This window comes from Parasteatoda tepidariorum, chromosome 1 (assembly GCF_043381705.1).
Source record: "Parasteatoda tepidariorum isolate YZ-2023 chromosome 1, CAS_Ptep_4.0, whole genome shotgun sequence".
In the NCBI taxonomy this organism is placed as follows: domain Eukaryota; kingdom Metazoa; phylum Arthropoda; class Arachnida; order Araneae; family Theridiidae; genus Parasteatoda; species Parasteatoda tepidariorum.
Genome location: NC_092204.1, coordinates 54,571,382 through 54,596,339, shown reverse-complemented (window position 1 = coordinate 54,596,339; position 24,958 = coordinate 54,571,382). Strand labels below are relative to the sequence as shown.

Here is a 24,958-nt window from a genome sequence, read left to right as displayed (position 1 = left end):
TTGAAAAGATAAACTCGATGCCTCATTTTAATCAAAATAAATAAAAGGATATTACGTCGATGTACTTAATATTTACATATTGCTGATAGTCTTTTATCTCAGCGTCTTTTCTCAGACTTCGGCTCCATAAAAGGAAGAAGAAAAAACTTATGTTTTGGGGTGTGAATTAAATATTTTTTATTGGTCTGAAAATTTTAGTACTAAATCTATGTAATGACTTGAAAACAGTGCAGAAATCCATGTTCTAAATTACTCTACTAATATTAGATAGTGTTAATTACTTTATAATTTACATGTTGCGCACATTAATTTTACTTTTTTCATAATAAAAAAAACAGGAACTATGGCTTGCAATGTTGACTTAGAAAGGGAAAAGGAGCAAATGAAGAAAAACAAACAAGCATCATCCCAGCAGCAAGCAAGCAAGCAACAGTCTTATATATCATTTATATTTTTAAAACATTAAAATGTTTGCAAAGATGATATTAACCAATATCAAGAGTTTTATGTCCTGTAAAAAAGTTACTTAAAGTTCCACAAAGAATGAAGATTTTGTCAAATCAATGGGTTTGGTATACATGTCCGAACCCATTGATTAACGAACAACTCGATTACCTGAGTTCATTTGCCTTGTAGATTCATTTGCTTGATAACTTATTAGGCTGACAACTCATTTGCCCAACCACTCATTTGTCCAACCACTCATTTGTCCAACCACTCATTTGTCCAACCACTCATTTGTCCAACAGTGCGTTTGTTCGACAAACAAATTATGAAACTGATTGAAAACACTGCAAAAATGCGGATAATATTACGGTTAAAAATACTGGCATCCGGAGTGCAGTATCCGGAAAAAATTATTATTATTCAGAAATACTATTCTAACTGTAAAATTTATACCTTAATTTTTACTCTAAAAATTATTTAATTACAGTGATTTACCAATTTTACAATAAATATTACTGTAAAAATTGCAGTGTATCATTTTTTTTCTGCAACATTTTACAACAAAAGTGGATTTTACGGAAAAAGTAACGGTAGTCTGAGTGGTGGTACTTTTTACAGTAATTTGACCCATAATTTTTTTCAGTGTAAATATATTTCATCAAAGCAATCATTGCTTTATTAAAAATACAAATAATACAATTGTGTGATAAATGTAAATAAATATTACAAGCCATACAGTACACTTTCGGTATTATTTTCATGAACTCGGAGATTCCTCCTTATTTTGAGGAACTGAACTTTTTTGTTCAACACAATTTCAAAGATCTTTATCCCTCTTACTGTGTGTGTTATTCAACAGTTCATAAGACCGGCAAAAAAGAGCTACCGCGTTTAGTTAACATGCCATCTGTGAGTAGATACCAGTGAATCAAAAAAGAAAAACCATTTAAGCTTCAATCCTCAATTGCTATTTACTTTACCAATTAATTAGCAAAGGCTGTTTAATGCTTGAAAGTTAGCAAAGAGTCACTGCAGTGAGTTAAGCTATTTTTAAGTTTATACGAAGAAAATTAGATTAAGTTCCAATTATCTATTGCTATTTATAATATCAAGTGGATAGCAAAAGCTGTTTAATGCTTGAAAAAACTTTCATTTTTCAAATAAACATTAGCAGGAACTGTAAGGAAATACAGGAATTTTTATATTTATTGTAAAAATGTACTCAAAAGCTTGCATCACTGCTCTCTCAGCTAGCAAATTACTATGTTGAGATTTGATGCTTTGAAAGGCTTTTTATTTATTTTTTACAAGGAAATAAATAAAAGAAAGCAACACGAAATTTTCTTGAACATTCGTATTCAGTGAGTTTAATGTATTAAGCATTTCTTGATAATACTATTTTTGCCGAAAAAATAGTTAATAAATTAATGAGCATAGCCAAAGCATTTAGAAAAGAATACATAAACTATTTATGACTCCAAATGTCTCCATTTTTGTGTAAAGAAATGCCCGAATTTATACTTATAAAACTATATAACTTGTTTAAAAAAGAATACCATTTTTTTTAAACGGATCTCAAAATATCGTCTGATTTAAAATACCGTTCGGTGAAAATATACAGCACGTTCTAGAAGCAAAAGCAATACCTATTGCAAGTTGCAAATTACTATCTGATTATTTCGAACTTTGCTCGTAGCATTAATTAAGAAAAATTATTAAGCCCTTAATTAGTAAAATTTAAAATAATAAAAACTTTTTTTCTTAGTTAAGCAGTTTCAAGCTATATTTTAGTTGTCTTAATTCCTAAATCTAAGATTTCAAACCTACAACAGAATTAATTAAAGTTCAGGAATTTAGCTAATTTACTTCAAACTTCACCCCGCGCACGCGTTAATTTAATTTTTCAAACTTTTTACAGATTACTATTTATTAAAATTGCTTACCAGTTACCCCTAAAAAACGAAAATGGCAAGTGATGATTAAAATATAGAGAAAAAAATTCTGCGTAGATGTTAACGGCATTACATAACAAAAAAAAATTATGTATTTCTTATAATTAAAACGTTTTTTAATTCCTTGATAAACAGAACTAAACTATTTGTTAATTTGTTGAAAAAAATTACTAACCAAAATTATTAGTAAATTCCTTGTTAAGGAGTTAAAGCTTATTTTCAATACATTATTTTTCAGATGTTTGTATTTTTGGTAGATATTGCAGTCCTACGTCGAATCCCTCAGCTTTTACTTTCGATCGTAAGTAAAATTATTTATTTTTCTAAAACTTCAAGGAACTCATTTTCTACGACTTTACCAGTCCTTTGATAGAAATAATTATTATCCTGATAACAAGACGACTTTTGTTTTTTATTCAGTTCATCAAATGTAATGTTTTCAATCAAGTAATGCCTTGCCGTTTCAGTTTATAGGGATTATTTCTACAATTACTGGTTGTTTCAAGTCCTTAACAAAATTGTTTGCAATGTGTTTGATGTTTGCAGACCAATTTGAATTTAGTTTGAGTGAACAGCAGATTGACTCCGCAAATTCTGCCACTGGGTATATGTAGTCTAAAAAGATATATTAATGAAGATAATTATCCATTTGGCTGTGGTAGCCCAGTGGTTTGAAAATTGCACTCCAATCTGGAAGGTTCGATGCTGAACTCCAAAAGGACCCATTGAATACATGCGATGTACGTACTCGCAAAGTCTGTGAATGGAAAGTCTTGTCGTCAGTCGCAGTGCAGTACCATGGGTAAAGGGATCTGGAGAAAATTTCCTTCCCCTTCAGATCTATGTCTAAATTGAGGAAGTGGCCTCACGAATGATTGCTGCTGCCATCTATCCGTAGTGTTCTGAACTCAGACGAACTTAAACCCTTGTGGTGCTCTCTTGTCGAGCGAAAGGCGTACATCCAGGCTCGTCCAAGTGTCATTACAAACAACAGCATGCAATGTTTCGTAATAATCATTCTATACTTTTTGAATCATTGTAAAAAGTGAAGTAAAAAAGAGAGAAACTGAGATTTGAACATCTGAACGTTTAACAAATTGAACATTAAAATTCCACATATGAAAATTTCAGAACAAATGTTTGAATGTTTTTCTTTTTTCTGATTGTTTTGCCAGTATTAAACAATTTTAATTTCTTTTCTTAATTCCTTTGAATTTTCAGGTAAACCTCTCTGCGTAGTACTTGGATGGTGTCTTGCATCGTTGATAATAGGTAAGAACGATTCTTTAACTTCAATGGGTGCCTATTTGTTCAAATTTTTAGAAACATTTATTGAATGATCAATGTTTCTTTCACTCCGATTTTAATTAAATTAAACACGTTGTCAACAGGACAGACTTACAAATTTTTCTAAAATTTCTCAAAGGTTTTGAAAATGTAAAGAAAAACGTATTTATTTTTCCTTAATAGTATGGAACAAGTGATTGAAAATTTGTGAGAAGGACTTTAAGGTTTGAAAAGAAAATACTTGTATATTGTGTGCAAAAAATGTATTCAGTGATATGAAAAATGTTAGTATTATTATTTATTTGTGGGCAGAAAAAAATTACTCACTTTCGATAACGAAAATTGTTTAAAAAGCATGTCTTCTTATTTTTGGCTAGCTCTGTATATTTTTATAACTATAATTTAGTATCCATTCAAGAGTCTATAATACAAAAGATTCAACTGAAATTAAATTACGTCACACGGAGATTTTACGAGATATGTTTTCTTCGAGATAAGTGGTAACAGTGCCACCAAACACTTTAAGGACACTATTGAAGGATCAAAATGATTTGTTATAATATTTTTGCAAATAAAAGATGTGTTTCATAAAATTTTATACGAAAATTTCGTTTTCAAAAGAAGAAGAAAAAATTTTCTCAAAATTATGATTCGGTATTAACTACTTTTCCGAAAGGGAATTTTTAGGATTTCGAAATCTCTTTTAATAAAAGAGCAACTAGTGTTAATTTTTGAAAGAAAGTTGATGCTGTAATAAAGGTTAAGTTTATAAAGCATAATCTCAACATTCATACTGTAACTCATATAAATTTTGTCTTTATTTAGTATTTAGTCATTATTCNTTACCTCTTCTTTTAATTGTTGGTGGATTGTCGGGTTTTTTCCTGTATATCATGTTAATGTTAAATACAAAGCCATCTAAACATTGTATAAGCCCAATAAAAGCTCGATGCATTCTTGTCTACATTATCATGCACTCTGTTTTCTCATTGATCTGGATAATTTTAGGTAAGTTTCGTCTAGTATTTTTTTCCTCTATTGAGGTACATTTAAGAGCATTAATTTTAACTTTTGTAAGCGATATTTTTAATCGGGAACAAAGATTTTTTTGATCTGCACTCTTCTGGATCTATGACTGAAAACTCAAAAAGTAGTTATTACATTAAGCCAAAGTAATTACTGCTAAGCCTCGTAAGTAAATTTGGCATTATGCCAGCGCTGAACGTTAGGCAGAAAAGTTCCTCTCTTATTCTAACCGACGCATGCGCTGTATGCTTGTTGCTTATAATTTATAATTTCGAAACGTAAAGCAAATGGCGAATTATAAATTAACTTTATTGGTTAATGACTTTATTAGCTTTAAAATGATGAATAATTCAACATAACACATGAACTTTAACTTAAGAGAATTGTTAAAAAGAAATATCGAGTAGAAACAATATCGAGTAGAAATCTTCAAAAATGACAGCTAAAATCACTTTAGATTATAGCTTTCCTGCAAAACGCCATCGATGCCGTAAGTAAAATACACTGTAAAAAATTGCAGATTAAATTACGATATAAAGTACCGGCACTTTGTGTGCATCATCCGTGGACTCCATTTTTACTGTAAAATATTATGCAGTAATTTTTACAGAAATATTTATTTAATCAGAGTGATTTTACTGTAATTACTGCAAAGATTATGGTACATTATATTTTTGTTCAGTAAATCTTCCGGTTAAAATAGATTTTATGGTAAAAAGTACCTGCACTCTGAGTTCCACACTTTTATCCTAATTTGATAAGAAATTTTTACTGTGTAGATTTTTGTTATGCTTTAGCATAGACTCTATGGGAAGTTTCTGTGGGGATAGTAGTTATAGACTATGTCTACATTCATTTATGAAAAGGTACCCCACTATAGAATTGAGTTAACAAGTCTTATATACAAGTGAATTGGAATTATACTTTTGTAGTGGTAGATACACTACAGTACTCATACACCAGAATTATGTCTGTGATCGAATACGATGAACTGACACCACTAGTTGATTCATTGCTGTTTTTGTGTGAAGCCGGGAGAGTTGTATTAAGATCACCGCACGTTTTATGATAGTGAGAGCTGTATTAAGTTCACGGTCGTGGTTGTTCCTGTGTTGCCATAGGTAGTCGAGTGTATGCAGGCCGACGTTGTATTTGATCAAGACTGAGTACCAACAGCTTGAGGAGGTGGATAATGTCGTAGTCACAAGTAGCAAATCAACTATTCAAAGTGGACAATCCATAAAAGTTCAAATCGAAGTGGGAATTTCTGTAAAGGTAGGCGTGTTCACATCACGTCCGTGTCACCAGTGTGGGGATAGTAGTTATCGACTATGTAACCATTCATCTATGAAAAGATAGAATATAAATATAAGTAGAATAAAATAAAATATAAAGGGGAGAAAAAAAATTAAAAAACCTCAGTAGCCGATAAAAATAGGCATAAAAAACGGAACAAGAAAAACCATTATGTCTGAAAGGGTGAAATCAGAGTAAAATGCATTTCCAGTCGCTATGGAGAGGTGGTAAGGAACTAATGACGTTAACAAGGGAATCAGGATTCATATGAATGCGAAAACAAGTTTATTCCTAATAAAAGTTACATTCCTAAATAACTTCCTATTCCTAAGCAAATTACATTTCTATTGAATATTAGACACTGTATTTATGTTTTTGCGAGAAACATATTTTTTGAGGAGCAAAGAAATTGTACTTACGATTAAGGACTCAATTGTTGTTTTGTTACGATTGGAAAATAAATTTTTCAAACATTGCAAATGTTGGCTACCTATAGTGCCTGTTAATACTTCAAAATTTATTTAAAGGAATTGTAACGTATCTGATCGCAACGTAAGGGAATTGTAACGTATCTTATTTTTGTTTCAAAGGGATTTGTTTCACAAAGCAGTATTCTTATTTTATTTATTTTGAAATAGTTTTAGCAGAATCGGTCATTTTTGAACAGTCGTATTATACTGCTGTGCAATTGAAAAATCATCGTAAGCGACATAAAATTCATAATTGAGATTTTTATATATTTGGCATCGTTATGTGGTAAGCGACCTATTGCAAAAAATATTTTTTTCAAAAATAAATTTTGTTCTATCAGTTTTTTTAGAATTCTATTTTAGCGTTCATAGGCATTAGTAATAGAAAGAAAATAGTTGTCATGCCACTTTTCCTGGAATCTATCGTGAAGCACTTACGTTGTTTTTGCAATTTCTCGGCAGTATATTAATTTCAAAATTAAAAATAAAATTAAAAAATAAATTTTCTTTCTCTCAAAACGGGGATTATCCAACTGTCACGTAAAATACAATCCAAAATTCTTTTCTTTCATTTTCTTTTACTTTAAATGCATACTATTAATAATGATACGCTTTTTGTCGGTTTGAAGTTGACGCTAAGACACCCTGACCAATAGGGAGCTTCAAGGCTCATCATGATCATATTCATATAACGTTGGTGGAAACATTTTTTAAATTAAACATTTTTTAAACTAAACATTTCAAAACTTCTTTAACACTAGATTGCTTAAGGAAGACATTTTGACTGCTTTTAATTTCAATTAGAAAAACAATGATGTACATAATAACACAATTTCTTAAAATTTTGTACAACATATAATTTTTTATTGTTAATATTTACTAATAACTAGTTATATAACAGTAAATAATATAAAAAATATTAAAAATTAATTATAAAGAAATTTTTTTACACATTATTTATTCTTTTACAATCCAGTCATTATGACTACTTTTGGGCAATATCGGTATATACCAAGTTTCTAGTGTTAACAGATTATCTCATTGGCAATTATATTGAAAAGAAGTAAGTCATAAATTTTGTTTGTTCTTTATTCTTTTTCTTATTTTCTGTGGTTCATTATTCAGAAAATTCCACATTTAATTGTATGATTTATTTGTTTCAGGAGGTATTAGGATTTTTTATGCAATCAATGAAGTTGATCACTGCGGAAATTCTGATTCCTCATCTAATTGCTGCTACATTCCGATGTTATTTGTATCTGGTACCTTACTGACTCTTATCATATTTATCATTTTGTTTATATTTTTTGCCATAGGTGTGTCCATTCAGGCTTGTTTTAATAAAATATGTATGTGAGTTTTTTAGAACGAAAAACAAGCTAAGATGCTTTTGATTGTCATAATTTGTGATTTTTGTTTTCATTTACATTATACCGAAACTATAATCTTCACACCAAGATTCCAAAAATAAAATAATGTCAGTATGCAGACAGATACAATGGTCTGAATTACGCATTTCTATCCATAGGTATCACCACCCCCTTCTCAATCTGAAAGGTACATACAGGTACAAAGGTACATACCTGTAAGATGCGGCTTTATCTTCATGCTTGTTTCTGTCTACTCTTTTTTTATGTGCTAGTTATATTTAAGCTTTCTGCCAAACATTTGAAATGTAATGAGCCATCTTCCATTACGCTTTGTTAAATTACTCAAATGTAGAATATTGGAAATAATAAATAAAAGATATTGCGTCATTACACTTTGATACAGAAATAACACTTTAATGAAAAATTTATGATCTAAGAAGTATATAGAAGTATATTTTAAGAGTTCAAAGAGAGATTTTGTAAGATGTTAATTTACCTTTTTAAGCTTGAGCAGGGAAACAATTGAATTTTAATAAATAGACGATATAGCTATCTGCACAAAATCTTTTAACTGACTGGGATTGTAAATTATATAGCAGAGAGCGTTAAATAATGAAATATATTAAATTCTTTTTTTAAAAAAGTGCTTATTCTCTTTGAAACGGAGAAGAAAAAAACCTTGAAATGACGATATATTTGACCCATTTAATCAAGCTGGTGCAAATAATATACTAAATTTTCCTCCTTAAATTTTTTTCCATTTATATGGCCCATACTTTAATATGGCAAGTGATGAATTCGTTACCTGCTGTCCAATATATAAACGCGAAATCCACTTTTACTACACCGGAGTTGTGATAGACTATAGATGTTGATTGAACAATCCTCCATCTCCTTAAAAGAGGTAAAAAGATGAGGTCTTAAATCCTTATATTCACCATTAATTTTTCTTTTTTCTTATTTTATTTTATTTCAATTAATACATATTAACAATATTAATTAAGCATTAGTATCAGTAATAATATGGCGATTTTTTACGGATCCCCAAAACGAATGAGTATCTTTTCTGCATTATTTTTGCTTTTTAGAAGATAAGTTTTTTTAAATTTCAATTAATATATACTACTATTTCAATTAATATATTATCATTGTCGTCAATGATAATATGACGATTTCTTACGGTTCTTCTGGACAAATAAATGCTTTTACTCCACTGCTTTTGCTTTTTAGTACATGGCTTATTTATTTCATTTCAATATTCATATATTACCTAAATTAATTAAGCATCATTTGCTTCAATAATAACATGGAGATTTTTCACGGTTGGACTAAACGAATTAGTACCACTTTCCCATTAGTTTTGCCTTTGAATACAAAGATATTTTTTTCTATTCAATGCAAAGTGATGCTGTGGGTATCTCGATCCTGATTGGTTCTTGAAGCATGGCGTTCGTTTACGTTAGCAACTGTTCTTTCCTCTCTATTTCGAGTAAGCCAAGCTCGTGTCAAGTATCAACTCTCTTAGGTGACGCGTTCGAAATTCTTTTGAAAAGATTCTTTCTAAAAGATTTCAATTCTTTCACTATATATTTACACACAGACTTAACACAAGGACTGGCATCAAGCCATGTGGAACATAAATAAACTAATTATGCATCGAAGTTGCCAGGTACACAAAACAAAAATATATCAATGTTAGAATAAGGTACATAAACAAATATTAAGTCTAAGTAAAGTAAAAGAAGTAGACGAGAAAAAATTATATTTCCCCGAATTCGATGTGCGATACGGTTCTGTATTTAATTAACTTATCGTTAATTAACATCTTAACTTATGTACAAAAACTTAGTTCAACTTTCATGCACCATTTTGCTGATAAAGATTAACTGGCGCTGACGTCATAGGTCAAATATGTGGATATGGGAGAACTTCTTCTTCTTCTTCTTGAAATGCAAGTACCGGTTGATTTTAAATAATTCATTTTTTAGGAACATATTTCAAAAAAATAATACAAATAAAAGAAGCACGTGATATCAGACAACTTTAAAAGTATAAATTTGCTGAAGTAGACAGCACCTACTACCACGTAGTGTTGTTCATAGAATTTATCCGTCATAGCGAATATAAAATAATTCAATTTTTAAATACGTGCAATAAACTATTTTTTATCAAATAGAGCTATCAACAATTATCACTTATGCTATGTTTAAAATGTATGATAAATTGAATGAATCGTGTATAGTTAAATTTGAAACAATGGCTAACGCTTAACTAATCAGAAAATTTACCTAAGAATGTTTAATGTCAACAGTGAAGGTCTGGTTTCTTAGGACAAGCGCCTTATCTGGGCGTCAGCGGGACGTCAACATCCCGTTGACGCCAACAAAATACTGGTTTGTTAGCTCAAGGTCTGGTTTCTTAGAACTAGCGCCTTATTTGGGCGTCAGCGGAAAGTTGACGTAGAGCTGACGCCATTAAAATACTTTTTTGTTAGCTCAGCGTGAGCAGTCGGCCCAACGCAGACATTTTCTCTCATTGCGCATGCGTTAATAACGTAAACAAATATTTATTTTGAATTTGTATTGATTTTGTTATTGTCGACGCTCAGGTAAATATGAACTCGCTCAATAAACAAAAAGAAAGCGGACTGTATTTTTCTGCACAATATTTATTTAGTTTTTGGAAGAGAGCTTTTTTGTAGCTCGTTACAGCTCTCCTTCCACACACACTCTCTCTCTCAGTGTTACAAGTTATACTAGGTGGCGCTACAAATCCGTGCGGATACATACCGCCGGGCGTTGCATTGTTTTAACAATCAACAATATTAATACAACTATTAACAATATTACTATTATTACACAAATATTACTATACTAAACAATTGCTATTACACGATAAATTTCACATTTTACATGATTATGAAAAGTAATATATAAAGTTTTTAAAAAAAATATATTCATTCAATTGGCAATAAACAAATCTTGGAAATGGGCCTTTTAAAGATCCCTTTGTTTGTTTTAATACTACAAACACGAACTCTGCCATCCTTTCCCGGAAAGACCTCCACAATTCTACCAATTGGAAAATTACATATAGCTAAATTATCTTCCTTTATCAAAACCATATCTCCAAATTTAATGTTTTGCTTATCAATGTACCACTTCGACCTTTGTTGCAAAGTTGACAAATAGTCTTTGTGCCACTTTTTCCATATTAATTGCACGAATTTAGTGGTTTTGTGCCATAAACTCAACCTATTATCAGATACATTGGTTACATCTGGTTCAACAATTGATGTGAACGGTCTTCCGATCAGGAAATGGCCTGGAGTGAGAACGCTCAAATCATTGGCATCTGAAGATAACGGGGTAAGCGGTCTTGAGTTTAAAACTGACTCAATTTGAGTAGTTACAGTCAAAAAATCTTCATAAGTTAATTTCTTATCACCCACTACTCTTTTCAGATGATATTTGAAGGATCTCACTCCAGCTTCCCAGNTGGCATTTCCGGCAAAATTAAATTCCTAGTGCACTTTAGCATCCAAATAGAGTCTCTGTGCTGGCATCTAGTGCGGCAGAAACTGGACGTCCAAATTACTATGACCAACGGTATCTCACCCATTGTGGTGGTCCTGAAAGAGTGGATACCACCTCTGAAGAATGCACTAGGTCTGTTCAATGGCAAGACCAATTGCGCAGCTCATTGGGGAAAAAAAATTAAACAATGGCTAACGCTTAACTAATCAGAAAATTCATCATGGAATGTTCTAATGTCAACAGTGACCTTCCTCTTTCTTCAAACTATCTGTATGCCGAATTTCATCAATTTCGGTTGGATGATTTAGAAGCCTATGAAGGACACACAAACAGACAGACATTCATTTATATATAGAGAGAGAAAGATTATTACATCAACCTATGTTGAAATCAGAATTTCACTAAAATATGTTACGTACTTATGCAGATAATTAACGAAATCTGAAATATCTTTCAATCAAAACACATGTACCGATCACGCATTTCTCCATTAGTTCTTCACAAATATTGCATATATAAAAAAAATATGGTTTGCTTCAGCACAGTTTTCTAAAAAAAAGTTTTCAAAACAATTTCTTAAAATATTTATTATGATTCTGTATGTATTAAAGCGGCCAACATAGGAGTTTTTATAAATCAAGAACTATAATAGTATTTTTTTTCAGAATTAAAGGAAGTAAGTCAATATTTTAATCTTTATTATTGTAACATTTAATTTAATGCCATGAAAATGTGACAATTGAGATCCAAAATTGATATTTCTCTTCGTTCAATGTATCTGTGGGTAAAGACCTTTAGACAATGCCAACCTTCATCTATCAAAAGGTCTTTGCCTTCACACGCAACCTTCTGATCATCCCGGGTCACCAAGGTTGGCATTGTCTAATGGTCTTTCCCCACATTGGTGACTTGCGGACGTGATATGATCACGCCTACTTCGATGGACGGTCCACATTGAATAGTTGACTTGCTAATTGTGACTGCGTCATCGTCCTCCTCTCCCTGTTGCTTCTCAGTCTCATTTACATACAACTGGTTTCTGCACACACTCGACTGCTAATAATAACACACACAACCATGAACTTAATACAGCTCTCATGGCTAAAGCTCAAAACCCGGTGACCTTAATCCAGCTCGCCCGGTCTTTCACAAATACAGAAACTAGTGGTATCCATTCATCGAATTATATCCTTGATAGAATTCTGGTGGGGGAGTATTGTGGCGTTACTACCAATACGAAAATTAAACATCAATTCACTAGAATATAAGACATGCTAACTTGATTCAATCTGGAGGTACCTTTTGATAGATGAAGGTTGGCATCGTCTAAAGGTCATCCCCCACATATCGTCCAATTATCAATGGTTAGCTAAACAACAATATATATTGTGATCTAACAAATAATTAAATTATACTACTCTTTCTAACAAAAAATTACGAATGTGTAAAATATCACTAAGAGGAAAAAAAAAGAAAAAAAAATATTTTTAATTCCTAAGCATACTCAATTACTATTTGTTTCAGTTCCTAAACAAAATTTGTTTTCCAGTCTGCAGATGTATAAGCAAAAGAAAAGTGGTGACTTTCAGAAATTCCAAATAATGTTCTTAAATTAATTCGAATTTTAAAACTAAAATAAATGTTTTAAAGATCAGAAGGAAATATATACATTGAATCATTATTCCCAGTGCTGAATAAGCACACAGCACAATGCAGAAAAAAAATTTCTTGACTTTTTTATGATATTAAGTTGACGTTATTTATTGCAAAATATTAATTAATATTATGAAAGTCTTAGAGTGGGACGTTCACGTAAATAATTCGATATTTATCTTAACGAGCAAAATGATCATTTATTTTTAGATCCAATCCACTCTTGTTTTTTCAATAAAAATCTTCGTTTATGGCACTGAAGAGAACAACTCAGGAAAATGGAAAAACAACGTCAAATTTCTTATATTTCATCAAAGGTACATTTCTCATACTTTATTATTTCTTATGAAATTCCTCACTTTTAAAAACATTTTCAAACTATTATGTTTATCTATATTTAAATTGCTGTAATTGTTAAGTAGAAAAAAATTATTTTTAGTGTTCTTTTATTTATAAGTAGTACATTAATATGATACTAGTTGTCTCAAAAGTGGACGACAATTTGAAAAATCAATGAAAATTGAAAGGAGATAGCAGTGATTGACTCAATTCATTCTGCGAAGGATATAAGTTGTTTTCTCCCACCAAATTTAAAAGTTAGTTGCAAAATTCGATAACAGATGGCATGCTGTCATAAAAGACAATAAAATAATGTTTCCTACTCCATATCAAACCGTTGTAACTGAATTATTTACAAGACCGTCTGTTAATTTTGCCCTCAGGTTGCACCACGTTGTTTTTGCAAATAGTATCGTGTGACAGCGCAACCTATTGACGAGATTTCTAACTAATTTTAAAATTTAGTAAAAGTAAATTATTTGGTATCCTTAAGCTTAAATGTGGCCTAATCTAAAATTATAAAGTGGCGCTAAAATCAAAGCTTTGTGCTTCAATTAGAATACAAGTATATAGATTCCTCCTGCAACAAAACATTCTCATTGCTTAAGGTATTGAGGAAATAGTCCTCAAATTCAAAAGAATCAAAGGTTTCAACATTGTACCTTGTTGTTGTTGCAAATATTAAGTTTAGTTTTTCTCAGCTGACAGCGCAACCTATTGACGAGCTTTCTAACTAATTTCTAAATTTAGTGAAAGTAAATTTTTGTTTTTTCTAAGGCTTAAAGGATTTTGAAGTGGAGCTAACATCAAGTCTTTGTGCTTCAATTTGAACATGAATATATAGATTCCACCTGCAAAAAATATTCTTATAACTTAAGGTATTGAGAAAATGGTCCTCAAATGGAAAAGATGCAAAGCTTTCAACATTACATTTTACTGACAAAATTGCAATACTACTGGAAGGAGCTACTTTAATTGCGTAAATAATTAAAACATTTCAATATGACACTCGTATTTAGTTAAAAGTAAACATTTCTGTTAAAAAATTTAGCAATTTAATTTATTTTTAATTTTTCATTGTTTATTTATCAACAATTTTTTTAATGTTTTCTGTATTTTCCTCTTATTATAATATCACTAATTTTTTAAATAATGAAATGAATTAATAGAATTAAAAATCATTCGAAAACTATACTCTGAAACATGAATTCGACCTTTTTTAAACACAGTCAAAAAGCTAACTAGAAATAAATTATATGACTTATAAAACTGTTTTTTTGTATCAAAGACTGTTTTATTGTATTATAACTGAACTGTTGCATCATAAATAAAATTTTGTGCTTTAGAATTGATTGAATCTTGAATTTAATATGAGTATTATAATTGTTTATTTTTTTCCATTTAGTATCCAAAGAAGGGGATGGAAATCCAGTTGTTATTGAAATAAAACCAGAAAATGACACTAATTCCAAAGAAACAGCGAGCAAATATTATCATTTCGTTAGTAAGTTTCTCTTAAATTAATCTAGTTTTCAAATAAGTAACATATATTATTTAACTATAATTTCATAAGGAAGAGGAATCATATATAGTTTTAATTATTAACTAATGTCGACATGTTTCGGGTATAACAATGCTCATTCTGACTGATAAGTGAAGATTTGAACGAATAAAAACTCGGATTCCGCAATATATTTTAATGCTTCAGATTCAACTAAGTGCCTTCCTTCTAAAACTGCATTAGCACTCATAAAAGAAATTTGGTACTCCCTCTTGGGTCATGCTTCTCATTGGCATTCTAAACACCTTCAAAATTTTCTGTCCCACAAGGCTTAGTTCCGAAAAGATAACTTCTGACTAAAACTTTGTTTGAGATTGGTGTTACTACAAAACGCACTTAGAAAGAAAAATAAGTTTGAAAAAAAAAATCAAATAAAGTGTTTACAAGTATCTAAGATGTTCAAAATGCATAAATAAATTTACAGTGGGCTTAAAAATTAACGTTTTCTTTCTTTCTTTTTTTTTGTTGACGGATTCGAAACAAAGGTTGACCCTCAAAATATAGAGGGTAGCCGTAATCTGGGAAATATGGTACTGTTGCTTTGGTCAAGAGAGATGTCCAAAGCTTGAACCCTTTAACGTTAATTTTACTTTTTGCTTATCTTATCTTATCTTGCGCATCTTTACTTATGCATTTATCTTTTGATAATTTTTTCAATTGCCATAAAAATTTCTCGAGATATGGCGAAATATGCAAAAAGTAAAATTAACATGCCAAAACTTTGGACTGCTCTACTGACCAAACTATTGGCACCATATTTACCAGATTGCGGCTCTCCCCTATATTTTGAAGATCAGAAATCCGAATTCGTCGGAAAAATAGGTATGTTTATTCAAAGAAAGTACGTTTTTGTGCCATATTTGATAAGTTTAAATATCGTCTACACTATTTAATTAGCATATCTAAGATCACCCCTTTGAACTATTAAGATTGAATCTTAGAACGTGTAGGTCCCATCAAAAGTCATCCATTAGATCAAAAATTATTCTGGGTGGTCCGCTTTCTAGTTTATGTACTGTCCATTGCATGCTCATTTACCTAACTTCTCCCCCGCAAGCAAAGAACCCAGAATAAATGAAAAAGAAATTTAAGAAAAATAATATTTTAAGTGATGAGTAGGTTTTTATTGCACAGGGGAGCCTGTTGGGGAGTTTCGTGGTCATTCTCTCAATATCACACCAACGTAAATTTATTCCACTCAAAGAACAAACATGTATTTTTTTTAAGTTTGTTTTCGTTCGTTATGTTAAATATCTAAACTATGCATGATTTTTTTTGAATTTCTAGAAACAATCTCAATTGTCATTCCGATGTGTTTCAATGTGCTGTCAATAATATTGATAATTATGGGTAAGAGTGAAACATTTTTAAGCCTTTTTCATTATTAAAGCACAGTTTAATATTGATACTTAATTTTTTTTTAAATTTTACGGAAATTTCCCAACAAGGGTTACGCGGTTGCAGGGTTAGAAAGCTAGAATAACTTAGGACAAATTAACGGTTACATTACTAGACTACTAAACTCAGGGGCGCGACAGCCCATAGAGGGCCAAGGCCTACTGTGCCCATCTCAGTTTTCTTGACCTTAGGCTCTGGAGTGCAGAAGCAGATGTTCCGGTCAGGTGAACGTGGAACCCCCAGTGTTTAGTTCCCAAGCATGCTTGGCACTCATTTATCGACCCACTGAAGGGATAAAAGACTGACTCAACCTTGCCCGGCCCGAGAATCGAACCCAGCACCTGTAGCATGGGAGTCCGAAGCGCTACCACTCAACCACCGGGCAACGGTTACATTATTAATGATTATTTTCTCAACTTGGTTTCTGTTTTCAATAAGTTGTTATTTAAGAAACGAGGTACAACCAAAAGACTATTCCCAGGAAATTAATTCACGTTGCGCAGGGCCCAATTTACAGATCCCGGGTGTACAGTTAACATGTTTTTTCGAAGCTCTGTGACCATGGAAGATATAAAACATTTTTAAAAAAACAGTTTAAATGCCTTACAAAGTGATGCAAAGTGATGATTTTAAACTATATATATCCTCTTGCCGTGAAGAATTATCTGGCTGGCAGAACAGACCAATAACTTAAATAGTTTAAAAGTTAATTAAGTTTTCTTAAAATCGCCAATTTGGAGATATTTTTCTACCTAGAAGAAAATTATCAAAATCCATACCTGTAACTGAAAAATTCTCAAGCTTAAATTCCGAGGGAGATTTAGATAGCAACATTAAGGTTTTCATATCCGTGGCTGGGTGGCGCAGTTAGTTTGTCGTCGGCCTTCTGAGTCCAAGTCTGCGGGTTCGATCCCCGGCCCAGACACCGGATTTTCGGGATGCAGAAAATCCTCAGCGGCCATGTCATATTATTATGCGGCATGTAAAATATCCCTGGAGTGCCTTATTGGCTCTTGGCATTTCCGGCAAAATTAAATTCCTAGTGCACTTTAGCATCCAAATAGAGTCTCGGTGCTGCCATCTAGTGTGGCAGAAACTAGACGTCCAAATTAACATGACCAACGGTATCTCACCCATTGTGGTGGTCCTGAAAGAGTGGATACCACCTCTAGAGAACGCACTAGGTCTGCTCATCCGCAAGACCGATTGTGCAGCTCATTGGAAATAGAAAGAAAAAAGAAAAAGGTTTTCATATCTAAAAACACTGAAAACTTGAAATATGGACAATTTTTCAGGTTTAATCTGATAAATATGCTCCTTCATTAATGGAATATATACACTTTTTATTCTTGGATTTAAAACCTTGTCTAAAAACTAACTTCAATAAAGCAACCTATCGAATCTAATGGGATATTAATTTTACGACTCCGGTTTTGTTTTATTTGTTAATTAAAAGAAGAATGTAATAAGGAAAGCAGTTTTTATTAATTTATTTGGAAATATTTTCTCTTTGTGTCCGGCTTCTACTAAGTTAAAACAATTACTTACTATTGAACTTTACTATATTAAAATATTCATAATCCATCTAATATATCGCTGTAGCTGCAAGACTGCTTTGATTTAGACACTAAAAACTTTCTACAGAATCAAAAATACATGAAAGTTAAAATTATTAATGGGAGAAATTCTCATATACTCTCAGAAAAACGATATCAAAGCTAAACTATAATATACAATTCCATTATTTAAGATTGTCATAATATTTGCAGATTTTAAAGCATAGAATGTCATAATATTTGCAAATTAACACTTAAAAAAAATCAAGTAGTTGGATAACTTTTGTTGAAAAAAACTCTTGGTGTCATTTACAATTAATCCAATTTGTATTTGCTTTTATGTATTTAAGTTTTCGTAAAAGTAATAAAATGGCTGTTACGGACGTAAAATTTTGTGTTACGCACAGGCTATATTGCTTTTGTACAACTAATTGCATTTTATACAATGCACAAATGTACCAAATTTTGTAGCAGAAGTTACAAACGCCAAACAGCTACGATACGCTCACTTTTTAGCACTGAAAATTGTACTGGTGAGCGTTGTTCTGTTTAGGGAGCATCTATCTTTGATAAGACTTTGCATTCACTTTAAATGCTCTCGTGAGAACTGGCTAATCAATTATATACACTTTGAGATTCACTCCGACTTTTTTTCCTATACGGACCTGAATAGTTACTACTTTATTGCTAACTTTATCATAAGCAACCTCTTTTTATTTGAGGAACACTTAAGAAAATATTTCAAAATTATATTCCTGATTTTTTCAAAAATTTACAAAATATTATTATTAAATATATTCTTATCATCCTATTAGTATTCGGTTAAACTTCTATGTGATGGTTTAATAATTTGTTCAAAAATGCAATTGTATTGTTAGGTAACAATTTATTATAATTTATTTATAGGAAGCGTTTATATCAGAGATTGTCACATTCAACCGGGAATACCTATAGTTATTCTTGTTATTGGAGTTCTTTGCATGATTCATTTACTCATATACTTTGCAACATTACATGCAACTAAAGTTCTCAAAGTCCAAAAGAAATATTTTAAAGAATGTTACAGAATTATACAATATACAATCTATTTATGTTTGCTTGCATGCTTTCTCATTGGTAAGTTGATAATTTTTTTAAAAATTTATAATTATATTCATTTTATAATCAGAATGTGTTCTGCAATCATTGCTCACAACATCTATTTTTACAATCCATTTTTAAGAATGAAGTCCAAAATGTAAATACATTGGGTTACGCAAGTTAATATTTCAGCAAATTTCCTTATGATAATCGATGCGTTTTTCGTAAATGATCAGATCACCATAAAACTCTTAATCTTCAATTTTTTAAAAAAAAATAACAATAAAAAAACACATGTTTAGTGTAAAGATGTTAACTAACCAACCCTACCTGACTTTTCAGATAAAAAAATTGCTTTTAATCTTAAAATGAAGCTTCAATTTTCAGCTTATCTCTCAATAATATATTCTAATAAGAAAGAGAGTTAGGAAATATTGAGCTATGTATAATTTTACAACTGCCATTTGTTATAAAAATATTTAATCATAATAATTAAGTAAAAAAATCAAAGAACTGTGTCATGGATTAAAATTTTTTTCTCTATCTTTTATTATCAACCCAAGTAAACTTGACATGAAAGACATATATTTAAATGACACGAATTACATAAATTAAATGACAGGAAATATATATAATTAAATGGCACAAATTACATAAATTAAATGACAGGAAATACATATAATTAAATGACACGAATTACATAAATTAAATGACAGGAAATACATATAATTAAATAGGTACAAAAACTTAAATTCTGTAAGTTATTTTTAGCAACTACTTTTTCATATTTTGATGCTGCTTTGTTTATTTTACAGTTAGGATAATTATGCATTTTCTATGTTTTAGAAACATATTTCGTGTTTTCTGTTCAAGATAAAGTTAATTACAGAGATTCGTCTAATGAAGAATATTGCAACCAAACATTGTATTTATTTGTATATTATAAAGTTATCATTATTTATTCCATATGGCTGGTTGTAATAATTGTAATCTTATGCTTTTCTGGCTGTTTCTGCTGCTATGAAGTTGTACCTGTCTCTTCTACATGATTTTTTTTTTAAAATTAAATTTAAAAAAATCTATTTGTTAATAAAGTTATTTGTGGTTATTATAATTCAAATTGGGATTTTTTGCCATTATTCTTAATTATTCTTTACCATTCTTCTATCATCATTTACCATTTTTATTCCTTTACAATTATAATTAAATGAAATAAGAAATCAACTAAAAAACTACTTCATTCTTTTTATTTAATGGCTACTTGACGTGCTAGTATTGATTCTTTAAGCTACTTTGTAAAATAGTTTCTGAAAAACAAAAACTTAAGAATACAATTTTTAAAAAAATGTTTTATTGCTCAGAAACTAATGGATCGATTTCTTGACTTCATATTTTGGATTTTGTTATTTAAAATTACACAATTTTAAATGACAAAATATCTTAAAAGTAAAAAATACTTCTAGCCTTATAAAATTAAACCTTTGTTTGATTTTAGTTTCTGGATAAACTTGCTTTGCATTTAAGGATAAAAATATTTTGTCTACATTGAATAGTAGCTAGCTAGATTTCTTACCAGGAGAATTATTTTATCTAGCTTAACTAGAGACATTGTGAAATATGTAAAAAATACGTAAAAGACATTATTGGGATCAAAATGTCAACTTTTCTCTTGACTAAACATTTTTGAAACCATATCTTCCAGATTGCGGTTAATATTTTGAGGATTAAGAAACTGAATCCATCGAAAAAAAGAAAGAATATATTTAAAGAAATTCCACTTTCGTGTTCGATTTTCTAATTTAAAATACGCATATCAGAGTAATTGCTATTTATTAAAAATATCGTTAATATCCCTAAAATCTATAAAATTACTCTAAGAATTCATTATCTCAAAAGCTTTGAAACTTATGAATGAAACTTTTTTCGAAAAATATATCTAATAGATTTAATTTTTTGTTTCAAAGAAACATATTTCATAATCTTATTCAAGTTTTAATTTTCGCTATTTATCAATGTTTTCTATTTATGAAAGTTATTTATCAAAGTTTATCAACATACATATTTTATCTTGAAAGTAAGTGAAAAGCTTATCTACATTTTTTTCTTAGTTTAAAACGTTTGTTTGGTTTTATTTCTTCATACAAAAATGAACTTATTGTATCCTTCTAATCAAAATAAATAAACTATTTTTCTATTATGAATTTAACCTTTGTATGTTCCATACAGATTCGAACTTTTTTAGTTTTATTAGTTCAATTTGAAGAAAAAAATTATCTCAACTTTTACAATGAATTTTCGCAAATTTTTTTAAAAATCAAGAAACAGGTTTTTTAAAATCTAAATTAACTATTGAATTGCAAATGATAACCATAATCGCTTAATTGACAGCTCAGCTCAGCAATTGTATAGTATACAGTTATCCGCTTATTGAAGACTTTAAAAATGAACTCTGAAGTGATTAACTTTTATCCCTTAGCCGCAAAATTTTCACTAAACATATTTTTCATGATCTTTTCATTATTTTGTATCAATTTGTATCAAAATAAGTGAAAAATATTATATTTAGCTTTTTAATAATTTATGGTTATGAAATACAGCATTTTCATAACCGTATTTTTCTGCGTAAAAGGTAAAATCTTTCAAACACAACTCTCTTCTAAACAATAATTTTTCAAATTTGCATATATATTTTCAATTATTTAGAGCAAAGAGAAACAGTTATTCGTCATTGAAATTTATAAAATCAGTAAAAAGGCACCAGTGTTCTATTTGTGTCAAAGAATTTAGATATGAAATTTAACATTTAAGACGTTTAGTTTTCTTATCATGCAGTAACTATGTTTTCATTGTTTTAAACTAAAGGTTTGAAAATCTTCTCAAAAAGCACTTAAAAAAAGCACCTTGTTTATCTAATTGATCCCCAAGCAAAAACGAATCGTTATCGTTTTCTGTATTCAATCACAGTTACCCCACGCTTCTTTACATAACTTTCAAGTTTTTGAGAGAAATAGCTTTTCGAAACGAAACAAAATTTTACACTACGCTAAACACCCAATGCAAAGCCGCTTTGCCCGAGGGTTTATTTCAAAAATAAAAATTAAAAAGATTTTTTACCTTTTGAAAAACAAAGCTAAAAATAAACAAACTTATATATTTGTTTAAGTGCATGCTAGATTATGCCTTTACGAGAAGAAGAATCGAATATCATCGAATACATTAAAGAAATATTTCCAAAGATGTATTAGAAATTCTCCCTCAAGCTCATCCTAATTCTCTCCACACGTAGGTTTTAATTACTTACATCCGCATGTGAATGCTTAATTAATTACACTTTATAATTGTTATGTAGATTTCTTAACATGATTAAAAATAAAAAAGTGATTTTCATCGAATATTGATATTTTTGTTCATAAACAACTTTTTCAAGGACAACTAGATAAATATGAAAATTAGGTGCCTTCATTATAATCTAATTGCGCACATCTCTTAGTCGCTGGGAAAGAATATCCTTTGCTTTTAATCACAAATAATAAAAAAAGTTAACGGGTTTACTTTTGTTTTCATAATCACACTTCCAAAATCTTGAGTTAATTCTAAATTCATTATCGGTTAAGAAAAGTAAATATGTAAAATAATTGTATATATTTCAAACGTATGATATTGTTGTTTACATTTTTACAGATGTTGAAAAGAAATAAACTATAGAAAGTATAGTAGTGACTACCTTAAATGTACATGGTTAGAATTCTAGTGACAAATCAGGTAACAGAAATTAATATTAGGAATCGCATATTAATATTTAACCGAAAAAATAAAAGCAAAATGGTAATCTAGCGAATTACTGGTGAAGAAAGCTGGATTGAAGGCATCAAAACCTGTTGGCGAACCTGAAGTCAAAAGGCGTGCACATTGGAGTTGCTAAAGAATGCTTAAACTAGAAAAATTCGCAATTGAACTCTGACAAGGAGGTGTGTGTAAAAAATCATGAAAACCTGTTTAATTTCTGGAGAAAACAGGGAGGAGTTGAACGATGATTATAAGCAAATCCTTCAATTTTGTCAGGCAATCAAACTGGTTTTGAGCTTTTTATTCCAACTTCTTCGCTAGCATTTTGGAAGATTTTGGAAGCATTTTCTTTTCTTTTTTCTTATATTTTAATTTTCACTTCCTAATGTGCATTTTCTATCTTACCTTAGTCACTTCTGAGTATTACAACCTGAAATTATGCAGAGAACTTTCTATTTATAGTGAAAAATAATTGTCGTCAAATTGATTGAATGGTCGTATTCACAGGTATTCTAAAAAAATTCTGAGTTAAACTGGAGTTCACATTGTTTATTTAGTTCATGTGAGAAAAGGCAGAATTTTCATGCAATACATAATTGACAAAACAAAGGCTAATTGTTTGATTTATACCCACATTTGTCAACTGAAGAGAAATAAAATCAATTCTTCGTCTTTTTTTTTCAATATAGAATCAGGAAATATAATGAAAACATTTTAATTGAACTTTTTAATGATTTTTTGGGGCTGAAGCTGCAATCTATTAAAATTACAATCTAATACAACAAAGCAATATAGTTACAATCACAATTTATTACAAATAAAAGCAATCTATCTACAATTTACTACAAAATAGGTTATCCGTTCAATGTTCAATAAAACTTGAGAAACTATGGACGAGAGTTTAAAATGCTGATAAACTCTTTTCACTTGTATTATTTTTGAGAGTGAGAAAAAGGTTTTATTTGTTTTTTGAGGGGGTGATAAAAACAATTTTTTTCCCCTCTGTGAATTTTCAGCACATTATTTAGTCAATTCCTTCCATTTCATTTTATTTTTCTTCATGAACGAATTACATTGTCTAACAGTTGTTTCCGCTTTTAAGCTTTTTATTTATATGTATGTAAATAAACAAACAAAACATTAAAATAATAATAAATAAAAAAAACTTTCTCTCTGTTTATGTCACTAACCATCCTTTAAATGACAACTTTCCAAGAAAGGTTTGTTTGTTCAGGCTGCGAAAATCACAATAAGAAAAGTAGTTTGTAGAAAAACAGAATTCATATTCCATTTCCAATTCCACGTTTATTCATATTCCAATGAATAAACAAAATTTAATTATATTTATTCATGGAAATAAACATAAAAGTCATTACATGAGAATAATTTTTCTGTTCCGCATGCTTTATGAATGAGAAAGTTTTAAATTTTAAGGTAACCTTAGGATAATTAATATTAAAATAATGAAAATGTAGCAAGATAGATTGATAGATGTAGACTTTGGGGGTTTATTTTAAAAATCTAAGCTATTAAATTTTACTAAGTTTACTGGTTTCTTACGTCATACATGAACTTCGAAAGTCGCATACAAAACAAGGTAAGTTTTAAGTGAATTTGGGCCTCTGTTTTAAAAAGAATGTTTCACTAGACTCTAGAAATTTTAAAAAAATTGAGGAAAGTTATAGGGAATATGAATAGACGCGTAAGTGTATATAATAATTACGTATTAATTTTCATAAGCGCATTAGATTTTTGGAAAGCAAATTCATTTTATAAGATAGAAAAATTTATATTAAATAAAATCATTTAATTTTTTTTTCTTTTCGTTTATAAAGATTTTAGGCATACAGAGCAAAAAAATTTAAAATAAATAGTCATTAAAGTGATCTTGAATAAAAGTGTTGACAAAAATGAATTAAAAAATGGCTGTGTGGAAAAACTCAAAAAATGGGCGGGAAAGAAATAACATTTAGAATATTAATTTCGCAAATTATAATAATACGTTCTTTTTTTAACATATTGTTCCAAATAGCATTCTTATTTAATTTTTTTTTTTAACAATTGTACTCATTTTAATACTGTTTCAAACATTTATTTATTTTAGTTTGCCCGCATAAAATTCCATTCTGAAATCACCAATTTTTGCTCGGTGACATTAGAGAATTTGAGATTTTTTCTTCTTTGTAAACATAAAACTGTTA

The 24,958-nt window shown here is 29.9% G+C and overlaps 1 protein-coding gene across 1 annotated transcript; it reads left to right on the top strand.

The window, feature by feature from the left end:
• Window positions 1-4,534: 4,534 nt before the first annotated feature.
• Window positions 4,535-20,020, top strand: LOC107443452 (transmembrane protein 272-like). Its single transcript, XM_043040809.2, has 7 exons — window positions 4,535-4,694; window positions 7,642-7,740; window positions 13,248-13,354; window positions 14,782-14,880; window positions 16,225-16,287; window positions 18,798-19,007; window positions 19,818-20,020. Exons 3-7 carry the CDS (start codon window positions 13,288-13,290, stop codon window positions 20,018-20,020), a joined length of 642 nt encoding a protein of 213 aa, XP_042896743.1. The 5' UTR covers window positions 4,535-4,694; window positions 7,642-7,740; window positions 13,248-13,287.
• The last annotated feature ends 4,938 nt before the right edge of the window (window positions 20,021-24,958 follow it).